A 23691-nucleotide genomic window follows, 5' to 3' on the forward strand; every position below is an offset into this window, starting at 1 on the left:
CTGGGCTCCTCCCCTTCCCCACCAGACCAGGGGAGGGGTCTTCCCCGGCAAGGAAGTAGGGGCTGCTTCGCGGGCAAAAAACAAAAAACAAAAAACAAAAAAAAAAACCTTGGCAGAAAGAGGCGGGATGAAGGCTGAGGCTGGCCACCTGGGTCGGTCGCGCGCCCCCGCCCTCGGCTGGCCCCAGGCCTCGCTGCAGCCCGGGTTCTCGCCACGCCGTGAAGTTTGCGGAAAGTTTTGCGCCCGCGCCAGCCGGAGACTTTGTGACGCAGCGTCTGGGGCTCCAAGCCCGGACTGAAAAGAGAGGGAAGACGAGGCGGGAGGAGATTTAAGAAGCGGAGAGGGAGATAAAGAGCGCACACTGGGGTCCTCTTTGCACGGATCCTCCTCTCCATCTCTTCTCCCCGCGGCCGGGTCCCTACCCCCCCCCCCCCCGCAGCCCGCGCCTCCTCCTCCCTTTCCCCTCCCACGCTGCCCGCATCCCTTCCCCTCTGCCCCTCCAAACCCTCCTCTCGGGTTCGGCGCTCCTCCCTCCCTCTCCCTCCGCCCTCCCTCCTCCGGGTCGGCCTCTTCCCTCCTCCTCCTCCACCCCCCACCCCTCCGTAGGCATCTCTTCGTCCCGATCCAGAGGACGACGCGAGCCCCTCGCCGGCGGTCATCAGAGCCCAGCGCCAGGGCTGCCCCGCGCCGCGCCCCGGTGCGCCCTCGGTCCTCGTGTCCGCCGAGCGCCGCGGGGATGGGACCCGTCGGACCGGTCCCCGCGCCCCGGCCTCGTCACCTGCTGTGCGGCATCTTGCTCCTCGGGGGACTGCATCTCCTCCACCCCGGGGACGCCGCCGCCGCCACCGCCACCACCGCCTTCCAGGGTAAGGCGCTACCAACTTGGCCAACTTTGGGGCCCGGGCGGCGGGGACCCGGCCTCTTGACTTTTTTCCCTCCCACTCCATCTTCCCTCAAGAAGTTGTGCGTGTGCGTGTGCGACTGGGTTCTCAAAACTCGTCTGCGCTTTTCTGGGAGCGGGGAGAGGTGGGAGGAGGAGCGCGCCTGGAGGTGGGGGAGGACCTGAGTGGAACCAGATGTGGCGGGCGGCGGGGGAGGGGAGCCAGGGGCGCGAGCCGCCCGGGAGGGAGCCGGAGGGCTCGGGGGAGCCGCGGCGCCCGCCCTGCGCTCGGCCGGGGAGCCCGCGGCGGGGTGCCGCGGCGCGGGGTGCGGGGCCGGGTTCCTTGCCCCGTGCCGGGACCAGCGCGTTGTCGTTGTGTTGCGCCCTTCGCCACGTTTAGGATTCCTTTGCCTGTACGGCGGCCGGGGCGCGCGCGGGGCGGCGGGGGGCTGTTTCTGTTTTCTTCTGCACCCTTGGTCTTCAAGGACGGCCTGTGACGCGCGGCTTCTGCACCGCTCGAGCGGAACTCTGTTGGATCGTGTTCTACCTGCAGGATGCAAGATTGAGCATGTGCGTGTGAGTGTGCGTGTGTGGTGTGAGTGTGTGGTGTGAGTGTGTGGTGAGAGTGTGTGGTGAGAGTGTGTGGCGCGCGCTCTGCATGGGCAACTGTGGCCAAACTGGCACTCTTCCAGAGTGGACCGATCTTAAGAGCTACTAAAGATGCAAAAACTCAACCCTCAGAAAACAAACCCCAAACTCTGCTCTTTTCTCCTGCTTTTTCAATGTTTTTTCAAATGGCCGGTAGTGAGTGAGTGTGAAGACGGACAGATCCCTGAACCTTACGGGAGGTGGGGGTGGGTGGAGGTCTTTCTTGGGGGCGGGTGTTCAGGAGTAAAAGCACAGGATGCAGCACCCCACCCCCCCCCACACTTTACATTTAATTCGGTGCTAGGGTGACTGCGCGGGGACGAGGCAGCATCTGCAGTTTTGTCCAAGGATCAAACAGCCGCCTGGAGAGTCCGTGGCCTCCGCCGCATCCTGGTGTGCTGCGGGGCCTCTGCTGAGGGGAAGGTGAGGCCATGGCGACCCACGGCTGGATAGGGAGAGCCCTCGTCTGCGCGACTGCGGCCTCCACCTCCCTGCTCCTCCCCTGTGATGGAGAGTGGGCAGCCGGATGTGAGGGACGAGGGAAGGATGATGGCCATTCAGGGAGCCCCAGACTACGTGTTGAAGCCAGGCCCTGGGAAAGAACTGGGCCAGAGTGCTGACTACGCCTTTTCCCCAGGGAGCTTTTGACAGAGGGAATTGGAGGTGCCTGGTGAGGGGCCCAGTCCGGGAGGACAAGGGAGCCTGCAGTTCTCCTGTGCCTCCCCGTCTGCGTTCCCAACCTTCCTGCCCTCCCTGAGTGTCATGGGCACACCGTGTCCGCAGACTGGGAGGTCGCATTGCATGGATCACCCCTATTCCCAAAGAAGCCTAGGCTTGGACCCATGCTGCTGGGTGTGTGTGGGGGAGATGGGGGGTTTCCACTGCAGCCGCTGGGCAGGAGGGTGAAATTACTGCCCAATTTCTGTCACTGTCTTTGTGCATAACCTCTGCCCTCGGTGCTCCTGTCCCCTCGCCCTGCCAAGGTCCACGCTTCCCTCAGAGACCTATGCAGAGCGTGCTGGCTCTCTTCCCTGTATGCCCGGTGAAGGAGGCAGGCACTGGGAAAATTTTACCAGCAAAGGGGACCCACAGCCCCAGGAAATGCTTGTGGGAGGTTGGCTGTGCTTGGCCGGCCGCTCTGGGGTGAAATGCACGCTGGGGAGGGGCCGTGGGCAGCTTCCGGACTCAGGCTCCAAGGATGGAGACATTGCAGCTTCTCTTGGGGGCCAGAGGTGGGTGGCAGGGCTGTGGGCATTCTTCGTGGTAAAATTCTCTTTTTAAAAAAAGTTTATTTTTAAAAATTATTTTGGAGAGAGAGAAAGATGTAGAGAATGGGCGGGCCAGGGCCTTCAGCTGCTGCAGATGAACTCCAGATGCATGCGCCAGCTTGTGCATCTGGCTTATGTGGGTACTGGGGAATCGAACCTGGGTACTTTGGCTTTGCAGGCCAACATCTTAGCTGCTAAGCCATCTCTCCAGCCCAAAATTCTTTTTTTTTCCTCCACCTCTATGGAGACCCTCCAAAGCATGCCACTAGACCTATCTAAGTTGCTGCATTTTTGGAGTATTTATCATTTGCCACAGCACTGAACCAAGTACTTGGGATGAAGGAAGGTAAGGAAGAGTATAAGATGTATGGAGGAAGGGAATGAAATTTTGCAGGAGAGTGATAAACAAAACACTGTCAGGATGGGGAAACAGGATTCCATTGGTGAGTGCTTAGTCTTGACCCACAGCCATACTAAATGACTAGTATTGGTTTCTTATTTAGTTCTGGTAATAAGCCGGGAGGGGGAGGTAGGAGGATCACTATGAGTTGAGACCATCCTGAGACCTCATAGTGAATTACAGGTTATCCTGGGCTACAGTGAGACCCTACCTCAAAAAAAAAAAAAATATAGAGAGATGGCTTAGAGGTTTAGGCACTTGCCTGTGAAGCCTAAGGTCCCCCAGTACCCATGTAAGCCAGTTGCACAAGGTGGCACATGCATCTGGAGTTTGTTTGCAGCGGCTAGAGCCCTGGCACACCCATTCTCTCTTTCTCTCTCTAAATAAATAAATAAAGAAGTAAATAAATAAATAAAATTTTTAAAAATGCTGAGAGGGGTGGTGGACAGAATGGACGTGCCAGGGCCTCTAGCCACTGCAAACAAATTCCAGATGCATGGGCCACTTTATGCATCTGGCTTACATAGGGACTGGGGAATTGAACCCTGGGCTTTTAGGCTTATTGGGCAAGTACCTTAACCGCTAAGCCATCTCTCCAGCCCGGAGGTGGGTAATTTGGGACACATTTTGCCAAGGACAAAATGAAGGCTAAGAAGGAGTCTGACTCCGGGTGTGGTGGCGCATGCCTTTAATCCCAGCACTCCGGAGGCAGAGGTAGGAGGATCACTGTGAGTTCAAGGCCACCCTGAGACTCCATAGTGAATTATAGGTTAGCCGGGGCTAGAGTGAGACCCTACCTTGAAAAAAAAAAGGAGTCTGATGATTTACCTTGGGGCACATCAAGTAAGTGAAAGGGTGTGGCCAGGAGTGTTTGAAGAAGCTGGCAAGAGAATGTCAGTCCAAGGGGATGAGGCTGTCTGGAGAGAGCAGAGAGATAGTAGAAAGGGAAGGCCAGGGAGGTGGGCTGGGCACTCCTGGGGATTATGTGGGACGCTTGCTGGGCTCCTGAAGAGAAGGTGGAAGAAAACCAGCTAGGTGCCTGGGAGGCCAAAATGGGACAGCTGCTTGCAGCTGGCCATGGGAATCCTGGAGAGGAATCAGAGGTGTCTTTGCAGAAAAACGAGATGTGGACTGGACGAGGAATCTGCTCTCCAGGTCACAAAAGAGGAGAGCGTTGGATATCTTGTGGGCAAGTGCTTCTGTCTAAAGGGCACACAAAGGTCACTGGCATTCCCAGAGGACTCTGGTACTTGTCATTTTCACCAACTTGCTAGCCAAACCCCTGTGCTCCCATCTAGTCCCAGAGCTCACAGCCTCTGCCTTCCCCACACAAAAAAAGCCAGCCTTCCTGGCCTTCTGTGAGCTGCCAAAGCCCCTGTGTTTGGCGCTGGGTCCCTGCCCTCCCCTAGGTTCACCTGGGTGAGGTGAAGAGAAGGCAGGAAAAGCTTCCGTGCTCACGTGACTCGGTGGGATAGGAAGGAAATGCTGCGAATTTCTCAGGAGACTTAAAGTTTTTTTAAATTATTTTTATTTATTTATTTATTTGAGAGCGAGAGAGAGAGAGAGAGAGAGCGAGAGCGCGCGCCAGGGCCTCCAGCCACTGCAAATGAACTCCAGACGCGTGCGCCCCCTTGTGCATCTGGCTTATGTGGGTCCTGGGGAATCGAGCCTCGAACCAGGGTCCTTAGGCTTCACAGGCAAGTGCTTAACCACTAAGCCATCTCTCCAGCCCTCAGAAGACTTTTTGAATTCACCATTAATTTAAGCCTGAAGCAGGTGGGGGGTGACCCCAGCCATGGAGGGTGTTGCTTATGTGCTGGGTGGCATGCCGGGTACCTTGTAGTTGGTGGCTCCTCACATCCCACAACCTCGTGAGGCTGTTACTACCTTTTACACCCTGGGAGTCCAAAGGCTAGCCTTTTGTTAGGTGATTTGTGAAGATCACACTACTGGAAAGAGTAATAGTGAGATCCCGAGCCCGGCATGGTGGCGCACACCTTTAATCCCGGCACTTCCAGGAGAAGTGGGAGGATCACTGTGAGTTCCGGCGCCAGCCTGAGACTAGTGCATCCCAGGTCAGCCTGGGCTAGAGTGAGGCCCTAAGACAAAACAAAAGCAAAGGTGAGATTCTAACCCGGCTGATGCCACAGAGCCTGAACCCATCAGTGCCAGACTCGGTGTCTCCTACACGGAAAGCACTGCAGAGACTATGTCAGGGAAGTCTGGACGATTGCCCTGTAGCCCCGAGCCCTCTAGAAATACCATCTCCGCTTGTTTGCTGGGACAAAATATGGGACATAAACAAGGGTTTATTTTGGCTCGCAGTTCCTGAGGTTTTAGCCCATCGTGGTGTGGAAACAGAGGAAGGGCATGGCAGGAGGAGAGAGATGCCCAGTTCCTGGCAGTCAGGAAGCAGACATAGGCAGACACAGGGGCCAGGCACAAAAGGCACCCTCCAAAGACACCGTTCCAATGTCCCGTCTCCGCCAAGCAGGCTCTACCTAGTTTCCATAATCTCCCAATAATGCCATTAAGTTAGGGTTCCATCCATGGAGGAAGCCATTGATGAGGTGAGAGCCCTCATGTTGTGATCAGGTTGTTCCATGGGGCACTTGGCTCTCCCCGCCATCTTCCACGCATCCAGGACAAAGGTGCTGAGCTCCCCACTCCCTCAGGGTCCTCGGGATTTCCAGGATGCCCCCTCCAAGGAGGCATTGATGAAAAAATGCCGAGTAAGTGACCAGAGTCTGGCACCGGAGCCTCCTTGAGGTCAGCAATTCACATGCTTCTTGTTTGTTTATTTATTCTTTCATTTGTTTGTTCATTCATTCATCCATCTCCTGCACCTCTAGGGGAAGTCTCTGCACTTGGGGGACCTGGGCATTGCTGACAGGAAGCTTCTCTTCCTGTTTAGTATTTCATGAGATGCAGAGGCCCCTTTCCCATGACGGAGACCTATAAATCTGGGTGGGGTGGGCCGAGCCTTCGGGCTGGTGACACAGATCTTGGAACTCATCCTGCGCACTGCAAATCCTATGAGGGGTTGTTGTCAGGAAGTAGCAGGCTGCAGGAGGTCTGTCTGATGACAGCTGAGGTCCAGGGAATGCTGAGATCCACCAGCTCCAGCCCTAGGGAACAGACTGGATTGGTTCCTCCAGACTGCATTATGTTGGTGTCCTTCCTATAAACTGTCTTCTCTCTCAGGGACTAGGGCTTTGCTCAAAGTGCATATCCTCTCACTGGCTTGGTCCTTGATTTCTACCCACATCTGCTCTCTCCTTCTGCCCCTGCTCATTTCAGTTCCTCTTACCACACATTCTGTCCTCAAGAAGGCTATGAAGGGCTGGAGAGATGGCTCAGCTGTTAAAGGTGCTTGTTTACAAAGCCTGATGGCCCGGGTTCAATTCCCCAGTTCCCACACAAAGGTAGATACACAGAGTGGTGCATGCACCTGGAGTTCATGTGCAGCTTCGGGAGGCCCCGGCATGGCTGTTTTTGTCCCCTCCCCCCAAATATACAAACAAATAAATATTTAAAAAAGAGCAAGACTACCGGTGTAGTAGCGCAGGCCTTTAATCCCAGCATTTGGGAGGCAGAAGTGAGGATCACTGTGAGTTCGAGCCCACCCTGAGACTACATAGTGAATTCCAGGTCAGCCTGGACTAGAGTGAGACCCTATCCCCTGGGGGGGAAAAAAAAAAGTAAGACTATGAGATCTGAGCTGCTCCCAGGGCCCTGGCCCTGTGCCTTCACTCTGTTGTCGCCCCGCCGCGCTCTCCCATTCTCTCTTCAGTCCTTCCCACCTCCAGGCCTTTGCACATCCACTTCCCACCAGGCACCTTCCTTCCCTGGGCCTCCCTCCTTTCCTTCAAGGCTTAGGGATCCTGAGGATATTCCGAAATCACTCACAGTGCTAAACCTCAGGGAGGGCTCCTCTTTCTCCTTGGAAAACACCGGGGGAGATGTGCATCCATGGTGGGCTGAAGTTGTTAGCTTTTCATTGCTGTAGCAAATGTACCTGACAGAAACAGCTTACAAGGAAGAAAGATTTATTTTGGCTCAGTTTCAGAGAACTTGGCCCATGGTCTCTTGGTCCAACTTGGTGGCCGCTGGGGAAGCAGAGAGAATAGGAGGTCTGGAGAGATGGCTCAGCAGCTAAGGCGCTTGCCTGCAAAGCCTAACAACCCAACTTCAGTTCCAGGACCCATGTAAAGCTAGATGCACAGTGGTGTATGCGTATGGAGTTTGTTTGCAATGGCTGCAGACCCTGGTGCGCCCATTCTCTCTATCTCTGTCTCTCTCTCTCTCTCTCTCTCTCTCTGCTTGCAAAATAAATAAATAAATAAATAAAAAATAAATAAATAAAAATATGTTTAGGGCTGGGAAGATGGCTTGGCAGTTTAGGTGCTTGCCTGCAAAGCTGAACGACCCAGCTTCCATTCTCCAGGACCCATGTAAGCCAGATGCACAAGGTGGTGTATGCTTCTGGAGTTTGTTTGCAGTGGCTAGAGGCCCTGGTGTGCCCATTCTCATTCTCTCTCTGTATCTGCCTCTTTCTCTCAAATAAATAAGTAAATGAAAACATATTTTTAAAAATATGGTTTTATTGGCTGGAGAAATGGCTTTGCGGTTAAGATATTTGCCTGCGAAGCCAGAGGACCCAGGTTCGATTCTCCAGGACCCACGTAAGCCAGATGCACAAGGGGCACATATATCTGGAGTTTGTTTGCAGTGGCTAGAGGTCCTGGTGTGCCCATTCTCTCTGTGTCTGTCTCTCTTTCTCTCTCTCTTCTTGCAAACAAATAAATAAATTAATTTAAAAAAATTAAAAAAAGAAAGCCAGGAAAAAGATACATTGTTGCTGGGTTTGCCCCAACTACCTACTTCCTCCATCAAGACTCCTAGCTTCTACCGACTCCTAATAATGTCTCCATACTATGAATTCATCAAGGGGTTAATCAGGCCATAAATTAGGTCACAGCCCTCAGGATCCAGTCACTTACTGAAAGCCCATTAGCTTGGCAGTCTTTAACACACAAGCCTTCAGGGGACATTTCAGATTCCAACTGTTACAGATTCTCTACCGGGCAAAAGATAGCCTGAGTTCCCCTGGCTTTTCTGATATCCTTGGAGCCTTGGAAAGGGTAGTTGGCGGTATGCCGGCTGGTGCTTCTGCTTCTGTAGGCTGAGGCAGGAATGTGGGTGCATCCTCGCAGGCTTCCTTCTTTCAGTGCAAACAGCCCCAGGATCCTTGAGGGCAGGATGGGTGGCATTCACCAGCTATGAGACTTCAGGCTCCAGAGACCTAATTGGTCAGATGGGAACTGTAGTGCCCCCCCCCTGCAGGGGGTTTGTGAGAATTACATACAAATGAGAGCGTGGATGTCTGAGGTATGTGTCCTGTGTGCTTTTGGGCTCAGAAATGCTTCTTAGCAAACAGTATTAAATTATTGCTATTTTTTTGTTATTAAAAAGAAAAATAAAGCCGGGCGTGGTGGTGCTCGCCTTTAATCCCAGCAGAGGTTGGAGGGTCGCAGAGAGTTCAAGGCCACCCTGAGACTACAGAGTGAATTCCAGGTCCGACTGGGCTAGAGTGAGAGACCCTATCTCGAAAAGCCAAAAAAAAAAAGAAAAAAGAAAAAGAAAAATATGACTATTAAGGGACTCAAATGTGATACAATTCAGTATCCAATATAAAAAGTCCTAAAAACAGTCAATTTTTAAATTTGATTTTTGTTTTTTGAGGTAGGGTCTGGCTTTAGCCCAGGGTGACCTGGAATTCACTATGTAGTCTCAGTTTGGCCTCAAACACACAGTGATCCTGTTACCTCTGCCTTCCAAGGGCTGGGATTAAAGTCATGCGTCACCACACCCAGCTGCTTCTTTTTTTTTTTTTTTAATTAAAATTTCTTGGTGGCATTTTGTTAACTACACTATGTGATTTTATGACTTCTTTTTTGTGACTTTTGAGGTAGGGTCTCTCTTTCTAGCTCAGGCAGGCTGGAATTCACTAGGTAGTCTCAGGGTGGCCTCGAACTCATGGTGATTCTCCTATCTCAGCCTCCCGAGTGCTGGGATTAAGGGTGTGTGCCATCACGCCTGGATTTTTAAAATTTTTATTATTATTATTTTTTTGAGCTCTTTCTTTTTGTTTGAGGTAGGAGCACACTCAGCTCAGGCTGACCTAGAACTCACTCTGTAGTGGGGCCTGGCATCCTGCTCAGGAGGACTCTCTTAAGCTCAGGCCTCCCAAGTGCCAGAATTACAGGCCACTCTGGGTACTAATGAGATTTTCTTAAAGTTAATTTAAATCCTAAAGAAGAACACAACCCCACCTTGGTGGTCTGAGCATCTCAAACAACTCAACTGCCCGCATCCCCTCTTGCCTTCTCTCCATGACGTACTTTGCCTGTTGACCCTCGTGTCCAGCGGCCTGAGGAGCTTCCTGCCCCCGGGGACAGGCTGGTGCCTCCGCCCAGCTCCGCTCACATGTTCTGGCTCTTGCTTATGCTTTTTTTTTTCCTTTTTTTCCTTTTTTTTCTAGAGGTAGGGTCTCACTCTAGCCCAGACTGACCTAGAATTCATGTTGTAGTCTCAGCGTGGGCTCGAACTCACAGCAATCCTCCTACCTCTGCCTCCCGAGTACTAGGATTAAAGGCGTGCGCCACCACCACGCCCGGCTGCCTCTGCATGCCTCCCTGCCACTGGTGCCAGCTTCCTGTGGGTCTTCCTGTGCCTGGCTCCCACCCGGAAGCATCTTATTGCTGTCACCCCCTTGGCCCCTGGTGGAGCCACCTTCCCTTCTCGAACCAGAAGCGCCTGTCCTCTCGCAGGCTCGTTTTTGTAGAGAGGATGTGGGGGTCACACCCAGGAGCTCATGCATGCTGCCTTGCGCGTGCTCAACCACTGAGCTATATTCCAGCGTCCGGCCTTTTAATCCCTGCACAGGCTCAATGTGTTAGACACAGTGGCAACAAATAAATATGCATTGAGATGAAAAAAAGAAAAGAAAGCAGACAAATGTTTTGAAGAGCTTTTTTTTTATTGTAATAGAGAGACAATAAGGAAAGTTTTAGATGATGTCATAATCATGAAAAACATATGGCATTGAATTAAAACAAACAGTGAAAAGTCCAGCGGACTGGAGTAAGTTCCAGAAGGAGTTTTAAACGGTTATAAGAATTCAATATGAGACACACCAGAAACAACACTCTAAATGGGAAAAGAAATTGTTGCTTTTAAATGTTATTGGGACGATTGGATTAGAATTAAATGTTTAGGGAGGGTGTGGTAGGGGGTGTAGTTTGCATGTGTGAACCCCTAGTTTTAACCATCAGCACATCCCCTCTCCCAAACATAAAAAAAAGGGAAATTTAATTTCAGTAAACAGCTAATCACACTTGAGAGGATTCAGACGATAAAGTGTCACATACAAGGCACAAAGATCACAAGAAATTAGCTGTCTTTAACTACTTACCCAGTAAAGGAAAACTTACTCCTGGCAGAGCTTTAGTAGAGCACTCAATAGAGCACTGTAAATTAGCTCAGTCTTTCAAGATCTAATCTCTTGGACAGTGTGTAACTAACTAGGTATGTGAGACGCTATATCCTGTGACCTCATCTTTTCACTTTTGGGACTTTATAAGGCATTAATCTCGAGGAAAAAAAATGTTCATAGAAGTGTTGTTCGTAGTGGCAAAACAAATGAGAAACTACGTGGGCCGTTGACGCAGCTCCAAGTGACAAGTAAATGGCTAATGTCAGTAGAAGTAAGTCTGAGAACGTTCTCATGATCACAAGGCAGACTTATAAAATAATCTACACATTGTAGGAACAAGTGAAGATCTGTATCATTCCCTCCCTCCAGATGTAACCGACTGCTGCTCCCACAACACATACACTACAACCCCCCGGGGAGTACCTGCAGCCCCACTGAGGAGCGTCCTCAACGGAATGAGGGCAGAGATGAGAGGAAAGAGGGAACCGAGCTGGGCGTAGTGCTGCACACCTTTAATCTCATCATTTGTGAGGCAGAGGTAGGAGGATCTCCATGAGTTCCAGGCCACCCTGAGAATACAGAGTGAATTCCAGGTCAGCCTGTGCTTGCGTGAGACCCTACCTCAAAAAAAGGGGGTACCAACACATGGTGTATCCATACAAAACATCTCGTTAAAAGATAATAATAAACATTAAAAAAAGGTGTGGGGCTGGAGAGATGGCTTAGCACTTAAGGCGTTTGCCTGCAAGACCAAAGGACCCAGGTTCACCTCCTCAGGACACACGTCAGTCAGATACACAAGGTGGCACATATGTCTGGAGTTCATTTGCAGTGGCCTGGAGGCCCTGGTGTGCCCATTCTCTCTCTTTCTCTCTCTCCCTCCCTCTTGCTCTGCCAAATAAAAATAAATAAAATGAATAAATAAATAAAAGATGTGTATCTTTTTTTTTTTTTTTTTTGGTTTTACAAGGTAGGGTCTTTCTTTAGCCCAGGCTGACCAGGAATTCACTATGTAGTCTCAGGCTGGCCTCAGACTCACAGAGATCCTCCTACCTCTGCCTCCCAAGTGCTGGGATTAAAGGCATGAGCCACCATGCCTGGATCAGTTACTTTTTTTAATACAAATATTTTTATTTTTGTTTATTTAAGAGAGAGAAAGAGAGAGGGAGAGAATGGGCATGCCAGGGCCTCTGCCACTGAAAACAAATTCCAGATGCATGCACTACCTTGTGCATATTGTTTATGTGGGTCCTGGGGAATTGAACTGAGGTCCTTTGGCTTTACAGGCAAGTGTCTTAACCTCTAAGCCATCTCTCCAGCCTGGGATCAGTTACTTTTTGATAACTGGGACAAAATACCCAAGCAGAAGCAGTTTATGGAAGGTCAGGGTTTCAGATTACAGGTTGCAGGGGACACGTCCATCATGGTGGAGAAAGCACGGCAAGAGCAGATGGCTGGTGTCACATCTTCACAACAGTAGGGAGTAGGAATTAGGACCATCTGGGCTTTGCTGGAGCACCTCGAGGTCAGCCCTAGTGATGTACTTCCTCCAACAAGGCTTCACTTCCCTAAAGGTTCCATAATCTTCCCGAACAGTGCCACAAACAAGAGTCTAAGTATTCAAACCCATGAGTCTCTGGGGGAACATTCTACATTCAAATCACAGGCTGCAAACATGCTTTCTAAAATCCACTTCATTCAACAAATTATTTTCTTCTTTTAAAATATTTTATTTATTTATTTATATATAGAGAGACAGAGAATGGGTGCGCCAGGGCCTCTTGCCACTGCAAACAAACTTCAGACACATGCACTGCTTTGTGCATCTGGCTTTACATGGATCCTGGGGAATCGAACCTGGGCTGGCAGGCTTTGTAAGCAAGCACCTTCAGCCACTGAGACATCTCTCCAGCCCTGCTTTTGTTTTGTTTCCTGGCGATTCCAGTTGTGAGATTTGGCGCTGAAGATACCACAGTGGACAAGCCAGTTGTGCATGGCTCCTGCCTTCCTAAATCTTGTATTCTGGGCAGTTGCATATACCTTTAATCCTTCCAAAGTCTAGAACAATGTTAAAAAGCAAAAGCAACAACAAAAGTCAAATGTTCACCGTAAAGTGCATTAAAAGAAAGAAGTAGTAGTCTGTGCTGAAATCTCAGGCAGCTGTCTGAGAGCAAAGGGACTCCCCACCTACCCAGGACACAGAAAGAAATATGATGGGTGGCAGAGATGGCACAGCATTTAAGGCGCTTGCCTGCAAAGCCTAATGACCCAAGTTCGATTCCCCAGTACCTATGTAAAGCCAGATGCACAGTGTTTCATGCATCTGGAGTCTGTTTGCAGGGGATGGAGGCTCTGGCGTGCCCATTCTATCACTCTGTCTGCTCTCTTCTATCTCTGCTTGCAAATAAATAAAAATTAAAAAAGAAAGAAATATGGATAAACAAACTAGTGTGTACAAGCACACAATGAAATTGGTTGAGTGCCTCAGTTCCACGCAAAAACATAGGGGAATATTTTTTTATCTGAATTTTTATTTTATGTATTTATTTATTTATTTTTGAGGTAGGGTCTTGTTCTAGCCCAGGCTAACCTAGAATTCACTGTGTAGTTCCAGGGTGGATGCAAACTCACCGTGATTCTCCTAACTCTGCCTCCAGATTAAAGGTGTGTGGCACCATGACCAGGGAATGTTTCTTTCTTTCTTTTCTTTTTTTAAATGCGGGGAGTGGGGAGATAGTTGGTGCACCAGGGCCTCCAGCCACTGTAACTGAACTCCAGGTGTGTGTGCCACCTTGTATGCATGTTTGACCTTGCGCACTTGTATCTCCTTGTGTGTCTGGCTTATGTGGGACCTGGAGAGTTGAACACGGGTCCTTAGGCTTCACAAGCAAGCACCTTAACCACCAAACCACCTCTCCAGCCCAACATGGGGGATTTTAAGGACAAAAGGTTGTGTGAGGTAAACAATCCACAGGATTCTATTTGACACCCAGTTCTCAGTAATATTGTTTTCTTCCCTCCTTCTCTCTCTCCTTTCCTTCCTTCCCTCCCTTTTCCTCACACTTGAGAGAGAAAGAGAGAGAGAGAGAGAGAGAGAGAGAGAGAGAGAGTGAGAATTGGCACACCAGGGCCTTTAGCCACTGCAAATGAGCTCCACATGTATGTGCCACCATGTGCATCTGGCTTACGTGGGACCTGGAGAATCAAACCTGGGTCCTTAAGTTTTGCAGTCATGTGCCTTAACCACTAAGCCATCTCTCTAGCCCCCCAGTCATGGCTTTAAGCGCTTTTTTTTTTTTTTTTTTTTCTGTTGTGTTTCGAGGTAGGGTCTTGCTATAGCCCAGGCTGACCTGGAATTCATATGGAAGTGCTGGGATTAAAGGCGTGCGCTGCCACACTCGGCTAAACGTTATTTTTTAATTTTAGGATTCACCTAGATGTCCTATCTTTTCAGTCTCCGTCACTCTAAAACCATAGCTTGGCCCTTCTGCACTCTTGAAGAGTCAGGGCCTGCAGCCACTGCAAGCAAACTCCAGAGGCATGCACTTGTGCATTGGGCCTGCGGGGTCCTGGGCATCAAACCGGGTCCTTAGACTTTGCAGGCAAGTGCCCTAGCTGCTAACTCATTTCTCTAGCAACCTCCTTTTTTTCTTTTGAGGCAGCATTTTACTCTAGTCCAGGCAGAACTTGGAACTTAGTCTGTAGTCCAGATTGTAGTTCATGGCAGTCCTTAGTCTCCTGAGGGCAAGGATTATACAATAAAGGAATATACTAAGTTTGTGGAAGATATTTATAAGCCCTTAAGTTTCTGATCATGTTCTTATTTTCTGGACAGGAGGGTTGGTTATGTGAGTATGTGCCCATTCTGTCTTGTTTTTTTTTTTCTCCCCCTTTCTCTCTCTGCTTACAAATAAATAAATAAATACATAAATCATTTTGAAAAAGAAAAAAAACAAGAAACAGACTCAAGACGGGTGTGGTGACTCTTGTTTGTAACCTCAGCATTTAGGAAGCTAAGGCAGGAGGACTGACAATTGTTCCAGGGTAGCCTGGACTGTAGAATGAGTCCCTGTTTCCAAATGGGCGTGGTGGTGCACCATGGGAGGCAGAGGTAGGAGGGTCACTGTGAGTTCAGTTCGAGGCCAGCCTGAGACTATATCATGAATTCCAGGTCAGCATGGACTAGAGTGAGATCCTGACTCAACAAAACAAAACAAACGAAAATCTCCAAACTCTGTAACCCACAGAGGCTCACTAAAAATATTACCCTTCAGCCAGGTGTGGCGGCGCACGCCTTTAATCCCAGCACTCGGGAGGCAGAGGTAGGAGGATCGCCGTGAGTTCGAGGCCACCCTGAGACTACAGAGAGAATTCCAGGTCAGCCTGGGCTAGAGTGAGAGTCTGCCTTCGACCCTCCCCACAAAATATTACCTTCAGGCTAGGTATGTAAGGTGTAGGAAAGAATCAAGACCAAGGCATCAAGAACCAAGAAAACAGCTTTATTAGCCAGCTAGGACACACCACACACACCACACACCACACACACCGATCATGTTCGGCGTGATTGCTTCCTTTTGTCTCTGCGCAGGACAAGGTCACACGGGTGGCGGGGGGAGGCGGGCTCCAGGACGCTGACCCGCCGCGCATGTCCCTTCCCCTCCTTTCTCTCCTTCCCCGTCATCTCCTCACGGCCAGCTTCAAGGCTGTTCCGTGAACCAGACATGAGCTGTCTTCTGTGATCTGAGAGGGCCCTTACCATGCCCCGCCCCCTTTCCTCAGAGGCACACATGAAACAAACGAATATGCGTTTAGACTTGAGCCTGTCCCCAAGATATCTCATTATGCGCATGTATTCCAAAATCCTGGAAAAGTGAACTGCGGAATGCATCTAGCCACAAGCATTTTTGGATAAGTGATACTCTCACTACCCAAAGTTTTACCCCCACAAAACAACCGCTCGTTACCTTTTGGAGATATCCTTTCCAGATTGCCTCTTCTCTGACTGCCTTTCTCTCTCTCCCTACATAAAACTTTCTAAATGTTACATTGTTTTTACTTCCACCCGGAATTCTTACCGGCTTCATAGGAGTCTGTTGTACGGTTGTCACGACTTACACCTGCTCTCATTCTCACTGGTAGGTGTCTAGATGCTTTTCCGGCATGTGAGGCCTTTGCTCAGCCTTGAAGACTGATGCAGGCTGGGAAGGAGGCGTGGCCTGAGTCAGTGTCAGTGAAATACCACTGAAATACCACTGAAACATATATAAGTTGTTTATGGGAGAGAGAGAGAGAATGGGTGCATCAGGGCCTCCAACACTGCAACTGAACTCCAGATGTGTGCGCCCCCTTGTGCATCTGGTTAATGTGGGTCTTGGGGAATTGAGCCTCGAACTGGTATTCTTAGGCTTCACAGGCAAGTCCTTAACCGTTAAGCCATCTCTCCAACCATTATTATTATTATTATTATTATTATTTTGTTTTTGAGGTAGGGTTTTGCTCTAGCCCAGGCTGACCTGGAATTCACTATGTAGTCTCAGGGTGGCCTTGAACTAACAGTGATCCACCTACCTCTGCCTCCTGAGTGCTGGGATTAAGCTATGCACCATCATGGCCAGCTCTTATTATTATTTTTATCATGGTGGTCTCTGCTCCTTAGCATCAGGATGGAGTAGTTGATCTCATCCATCTTTAGATTCTCCCTGGAGCTTTTGGGCTTACTCCCTTGCCCTTCCTGTCCAATACTGTGTGCAACTCTGCACATACGGGCTGTGCTCGCATAGCTTAAATTTGAAACAGACTCTCTTGTGTGTATGTGATGTGTGTATGTGTGCTCCTGTGTGCGCATGGGTGTGCAAGCCAGAGGTCGACATCAGTGTCTTCCTTGGTCACTCTCCATCTCATTTGTTGATTGATTGATTTTTATTTTGGTTTTTCAAGGTAAGGTTTTGCTCTAGCCCAGGCTGACTTGGAATTCACTATGTGGTCTCAGGGTGGCCTTGAACTCACGGTGATCCTCCTACCTCCGCCTTCTGAATGCTGGGATTAAAGGCTTGCACCACCACGCCTGGCTCTGCAAGCAAGCATCTTTTAAAGATTTTTTTTGGTTCATTTTTATTTATTTATTTTAGAGTGACAGAGAGAGAAAGAGGCAGATAGAGAACTCAAGATGCGTGCGCCCCTTTGTGCATCTGGCTAACTTGGGTCCTGGGGAATCGAGCCTTGAACTGGGGTCATTAGGCTTCACAGGCAAGTGCTTAACCGCTAAGCCATCTCTCCAGCCCACAAGCAAGCATCTTTGACCACTGAGCAATCTCTTCAGTCCTCCACCTTATTTTTAAAAATTATTTTATTTTATTTTTATTTATTTGAGAGAAAGATACAGAAATAGGCAGGGAGAGGGGGGAAGGAGAGAGAATGGGCACACCAGGGCCTCCAGCTACTGCAAACAAACTCCAGACACATGTGCCCCCTTGTGCACCTGGCTTATGTGGGTCCTTGGGAGTTGAACCTGGGTCCTTTGGCTTTTCAGGCAAATGCCTCAACTGCTAAGCCATCTCTCCAGCCCCACCTTATTTTTTTTCAAAGGGTGTCTTGCTGGGCGTGGAGCTTTCTCATTCAGCTAGACTAACTGGATGGCAGGCCCCAGGGATTCTCCTGTTGTGCCTGGCTTTTATGTGGACGCCGGAAATCCAAACTCAGGTCCTTGCTTGCATGCCAAGCGCTTCACCCACTGAGCCGTCTCCCCAGCCAGCCCCTTTCTTTTGCATTAGCCAGTATGCTATTTGCAGAAAATATAAAGAGAATAAAATTAAAATCAGCAGTCAGCCATTAAGTCAGGGATGCAGAGAGGTCTGGATTCTTCTGTGGCTCAGAACTGGCAGGGTGTCTTGTTTACATTCTATATATCCCTATCCCTGAGGGGCTAATTTGGTAGGCCTGTGCAGAGTCTGGGCACCTGCCCTGTAAACAAGCTCTTCAGCCGTTTGGATGCCCAAGTAGAAGAAGAATGCATGCCCAGCATGGTGGCGCATGCCTTTAATCCCAGCACTCGAAGCAGAGGTAGGCAGATCGCCATGCATTTGAGGTCACCCTAAGACTACATAGTGAATTCCAGGTCAGCCTGGTCTGAAGTAAGACCCTATTTCAGGGAAAACAAACAAGAACGTAAAATGTGTGGAGCTTGGTGGTGCCACATGCCTAAAATCCCAGCTCTCAGAAGACTGAGGCGGGAATCTGGCTGTGAGTTTGAGGCCAGCTGAGTTGGTCTGAATCAGATATTTTCCATAATCTCAAGTGTTTTGAATGATTGATCCCCAGCTAATGGCAGTTTGGGAGGTGAAGCCTTGTTGGGGGAGGTGTGTTGTGGGGGAGTGTTTTGGGGGTGTTACATTGTTACACACACACACACACACACACACACACACACACACACACACACGGTGTGTGTGGGGTCAGTTTGCTTCTCCAGTCATTAAATGGCAGATGGCAAAAGGAGAACCTGAACCCCCAGGCCAGATCCGCCTGGTGAGTGACCCCTCCAGGGTCCCATGCAGACTCAGGTCCCCACATCTTTTCTGCCAAGGGGTGTGGGTGCTACCCCCGCCTCCTTTCACATGCTCCCTTCCAGCTGTGGAATGTGTGACCTCATTTTCCCTCCACAGCTGCCCTTGTTTTGTTTCTGTGTGTGGAGCCAGGATGTGATTGGGTCCATCCCTTAAGCTCTGACCCTCCCAGAAGTCCCCCCTTTTCTTTTTTTTCCCCCTGAGGTAGGGTCTCACTCTAGCCCAGGCTGGCCTGGAATTCACCGTGTAGTCTCAGGGTGGCCTCGAACTGACAGTGATTTTCCTACCTCTGCCTCCCGAGTGCTGGGATTAAAGGTGTGTGCCGCCACGCCCTGCTCCCCTTTTCTTGCATTTCTCTTCCAGAGAGAGCTTAGAGAGGGTCTAGAAGTACAAAGGAGTGAAGATGATTCAAGTGACTGGGCATCCTTGGGAACGGCAGGGAGAGGACTCCACATCTGGATTGTGGGTTTATTTTTCTTTTAATTCTTCTGAAGAGTAGTTTAAACACTCCTCAAGTGTCTTATTTGCTTATTAGCCTTATTTCCTCTTATCATTTCTTCTTGTCCTAGTTACAGTATCTACTAAGCCTGATTTTCGGGCTCTGTGATGTGGACATTTAAACACATTCTTTTGTTTAACTATCAAGACACAGTAATGGCTGCCCTCTGCGTGCTGCCCACGGGGCACTCTGTCCCTTAGCCCTCCAGAAACACAAAGCCCCCTCGGATCATGTTAGTATCCTCCCCAAACTGACTCACAGGATGAGGCAGCCAGTCAAAGGCCCAAAGGCCAAAGCAGTGGTTTGCATTTGGGTAGTTCAGATTTCAGAGTGGCCCTTCCAGGACCTTCTGTTGGGTCCTGTCTAAGGAAGGTGGGGCAACATTAGGCTTTGCTGTTGCAGAAACCAGAGAGGATAATCTTGGGATAGTTTTTTTTTTTTAAATAAATTTTTAAAAACTTTTTATTTATTTATTTGAGAGCGACAGACACAGAGAGAAAGACAGATAGAGGGAGAGAGAGAGAATGGGCCCGCCAGGGCTTCCAGCCACTGCAAACGAACTCCAGACGTGTGCACCCCCTTGTGCATCTGGCTAACGTGGGACCTGGGGAACCGAGCCTCGAACCGGGGTCCTTAGGCTTCACAGGCAAGCGCCTAACCACTAAGCCATCTCTCCAGCCCCTCTCAGGTTTCTTGAAAGGTAGGTTCTCACTGTTGCCCAGGCTCATCTGGAATTCACTACATAGTCTCAAGCTAGCCTCAAATTCACATGGATCCTCCCACTTCCTGAAGGCTGGGACTAAAGGCATGAGCCACCTTCCCGCTTTCTCCCTAACCCCCTCCCCTAACCACCATCTTTCAAGCCTTTTTTTTTTTTTTTTTTCCAAGGTAGGGTCTCATTCTAGCCCAGGCTGGCCTTGAACTCACCGCAATCCTCCTATCTTTGCCTCCTGAGCACTAGGATTAAAGGCATGCACCACCATGCCCGAATATCTTTCAAGTCTGAAATGTTGGTTTGCTTTTCTTTGACCCCAGTGAAGACCAAACACAGCTTGCCTGTGGGCAAGTTACAATACCTGCCGCTGTTTGGGGCTCTGCTGGAATCGGTCCTCATGGCCCCCACCATGGCTCTTCATGTTGCCAAGTGTGCTCTGAAGAGGTGTGACTAAACTTGGCCTAGTGGTGCATGCCTGGAACCCGAGGCAGGAGAATTGCTGTGAGTTGAATTCAGCCAGGGCTACATTGCAGGACCCTGCCTCAAAAAAATAAAATAGAGATTTAATCTCTCTGTCATTTAACACCCATTTCATTCTATGTCAAACAAAAATAATAATTTTACCACTGTTTTCTTTTTTTCTTTTTGGTTTTTCAAGGAAGGGTCTCTCTCTAGCTCAGACTGACCTGGAATTCATTATGTAGTCTCAGGGTGGGCTCGAACTCTTGGTGATCCTCCTACCTCTGCCTCCCAAATGCTGGGATTTAAAGGTGTGTGCCGCTTTTGAGGGCTGCTATGAGAATTTACCAGCAAAGATTACAATCCAGGGCCTGGAATCTGGCAAATGCATGGTAAATGTTTACATACAATTTGTGTCTCGTTCCAGGGTGATCAGTGTCCTTGTTTGAGACGTCCTGGCTTATGCGTGTACTGGGATAATTATTACCAAGCTCCCCATTTCTTTCTCATTACTGCGTAAAAGTTGTGTGGCCACATGCTGGCATTGTGCTCTTACAGAACTTCAGCAAGTTCCAGACCTAATAAAAAGACCAAGGTTCTAGTGTTGGTCCTTATAAACCTCTTCACCTTGCTCTGTCTTTCTGGCTCATAAGGGACGAGTTCCCAAACCCCTCCGTTCTCACTCAGCTGTCACTCAGCAGACATTTATCCTGAGTCCAAGTCAGGTGACAGCATCAGAGCCCTTCTGGAGTGAGGACCTCGGCTCAGGTTGCTGAGAAATCACATCGTACCTTCGACCTCAAGTGCTATTTGAAAGACTGTTACTCAGAAACTGGATGGAATGTTGATATTGTAATCTGTAATTTCTCACAAACAAATAATTGCATCTCAGCATAATTACATATTTTTCTATATGTATGCATATCTGAAATTTTTACTTAGAAAACTAATGTAAGCTGGGCGTGGTGGTGCGTGCCTTTAATCCCAGCACTTGGGAGGCAGAAGTAGGAGGATTGCAGTGAGTTCAAAACCACCCTGAGACTACATAGTGAAATCCATTCAAGCCTGGGCTAGAGTGAGACTTACCTTGAAAAACCAAACCTAACCAAAGCAAAACAAAAACAAAAAAGGAAAGAAAACCAATACAAAATTTCGATATGGAAAATTGGATATTACAGCAAGGCCCTACAGTGATTTTTTTTTTTCCTCTTGATGTTTCAGGCGGGTGGGTTTCTGATACTGGAGCCTTAGGTCTCTGGCACCCTCTCCTCCTATCTGTGCAGCCACGTTGTGAAAATTAATTTGTTGCTGGGTTGGAGGGATGGCTTAGCTGTTAAGGCGTTTGCCTGCAAAGCTAAAAGATCCTGGTTTGATTCTGCAGGACCCACGTAAGCTAGATGCACAATGGGGCGCATGCATCTGGAGTTCATTTACAGTGGCTGGAGGCCCTGGCGCGCCCACTCTCTCACTTTCCCTCTTTCTAATAAATAAATAAAGGAAATATATTTCAAAATTAATTTGTAGTCCCCAAATTTGTGTGTGTGTGTGTGTATCCTAATAAATTCAGTTCCATATTTTCCCATCCTACATCAGCCAGGGTTATAGGGTGTCTAACCCGGTGCAGAGGCTGGCACCCCAATGAACTCCCCTACCGGTGATTTTATGGAACGATATATTTGCAAGTCCCCGAAACCTGTGGCTCGCAGGAGCCTTCCGGGCCTGCGTCTCTCAGCAGTGCCGGGTGCAGGAGCGTGCGCCCCACCCCCGCGCGCCCCGGTGCCGGTGCAGTGTCCTGCCCTCCCCGCTGCAGGGTCAATAGGGTTGGATTGTGCTGGTCCAGAAAGCCACTTCCTGCCACCACGGACCCGGCTGTCGTTGTGCAAGTTCCCCCACGGGGAAGGAAGTGGCTGTTTATTTTGGCTACCGGCTCGCAGACGGCGCCCGGGCCATGGCTAGGGCCCAGGCCGAGGCCAGACTTACCGAGCCGGGCTGGCGAGCTGGACGCAGGCTGCGGGGTGGAGCCCTGCGGAGGAGCTCACGGCCGGGTCTGAGACAGACCCCGGGTGGAGGAAAGGGGAAAGGGCTTGAGGGGTGATGCTCAGGTTTGGAGGCCAGGATCCCCGTGAGCTGTCTGGGAAAGGCGAGGCCTGGGAGGGGAGCGGGGGCTACCCTGTCCTACTGCCGGTTTTTAATGAGCTCTGAGTGGCTGTGCATGATGAATCCTGGAAAAAGGCAGGCCATAAAACATTGTTAATGAGTAGGTATGAGAAGACCAAAACCAGCGGGGGTGAGATCCTACACTTTTTATTGTTTTTGTTGTAGAGATTGTGTCTTTTAAAACTTTTTTTGACAACCTCCATACAGTAATCCCCTCCCACCACCCACCTTTTTCCTCTTCCCCTCAGCCCCCTGCACTGAATCCCTCCTTTCCAGCTAGTCCCTGTTCTGTTCTGATGTCATGTTTTGTTTTGTTTTAAATAATTTATTTGCAAGCAGAGAGAGAGAATGGGTGTGCAAGGCCTACTTTGTGCATCTGTCTGGCTTTACCTGGGTACTGGGGAATTGAACCTGGGTCGTGAGGTTTTGCAGGCAAGTGTCTTAATAGCTGAGCCATCTCTCAGCCCTATTATCAGCATGTGTTTTCCCCCTCCCCCCTTTTAAAACTATTTTTATTTATTTATTTGAGAGAGAAGGAGAGGGAGAGAATGGGCGCACCAGGGCCTCCATCCACTGCAAAAGAACTCCAGACGCATGCGCCCCCTTGTGCATCTGGCTTATGTGGGTCCTGGGGAATCGAACCAAGGTCCTATGGCTTTGTAGGCAAACGTGTTAACCGCTAAGCCATCTCTCCAGCCCCCGCCTCCCCTTTTTCTGCGGGTCTTGTGTAGATAGTATGAGCTTGGTGAGGTCGCAAGTGTCGCTTTGTGTGTGGGTGGGGGCTGTCTTGTTATGTAACCCAAGCTGCCTTCAAACTACCTCAGTACCACCTCAAGCAGGGCTTGCAGGCGTGTTTACCGGCATGTGCCACTATGCCTGGCCAGATGCCAAGGAAGAGGGCCAGCGGTGAGAACAGAACTCCAGGGTCCTGCGTGCACTGAGCCCTGGCGCCACCTGGCAGGGTCCCGCAGAACTCCTATCCGAGGGCAAGCTGGCACATCCCTCTCCCCACCACCCCAGAGCACATCCCCCTTCCCTCTTCCCTTGCATTTAGTAGGTGGAGGCCACAGTCCCCCCCCCCCCCACACCAGAGTTGACTGTACTATTTTTGCTAGGACATGATAGCACCTTTGGTAACCCACATTTCACGCAGTCAAGGGAACGTCTGGGGAACGAATGGTGAAGGCAGCCCTCCGCGGCTGGAGGGGTGGCGGGGCGCTGCTCAACACTGGCCGGAGAAGTCAACAGCCGGCAGCTTGGGGTGCTGGCAAGGGTCTAAGGCATCTGCATTGAAGTCGTGGGCGGCGAGTGGTTTGGACTGGCGGGAACCAAGGACAGGCCGAACAAGAGGGAGCGCAGGGAGGGTGAATTAGCAAGGATGGGGGCAGAGGGCGGTTCATCCTTCCCTTCAGGGCTTAAGTGGGGATAGGGCACAACAGGGGCAGAGTATTAGGCTATTAAAAAGTCTTATCCTCCCCCCCCCAGGTTCAGTGTGCCTGTATGCACATGGATACAGTGTATCACAGTGTATCAGGACGGCGCTGGGCGGGGCTGGCCTCGCTCTCAGCAGGGCGGAGCTGGCAGCTTCTGCTGACTCGGACATTT

General features: G+C 50.0%; 1 protein-coding gene across 1 annotated transcript in view; it reads left to right on the plus strand.

Annotated features, from left to right (window-relative positions):
* Window positions 1-481: 481 nt before the first annotated feature.
* The window catches only part of Mrc2 (mannose receptor C type 2), a 77730-nt gene continuing 54520 nt past the window's right edge, over window positions 482-23691 (plus strand). The window contains exon 1 of the mRNA XM_045158088.1: window positions 482-866. Coding sequence (XP_045014023.1) covers window positions 737-866 — 130 coding nt within the window. The 5' untranslated portion in view covers window positions 482-736. The remainder of the gene's footprint in view (window positions 867-23691) is intronic.

This window comes from Jaculus jaculus, chromosome 9 (genome assembly GCF_020740685.1).
Source record: "Jaculus jaculus isolate mJacJac1 chromosome 9, mJacJac1.mat.Y.cur, whole genome shotgun sequence".
NCBI classification, from domain to species: domain Eukaryota; kingdom Metazoa; phylum Chordata; class Mammalia; order Rodentia; family Dipodidae; genus Jaculus; species Jaculus jaculus.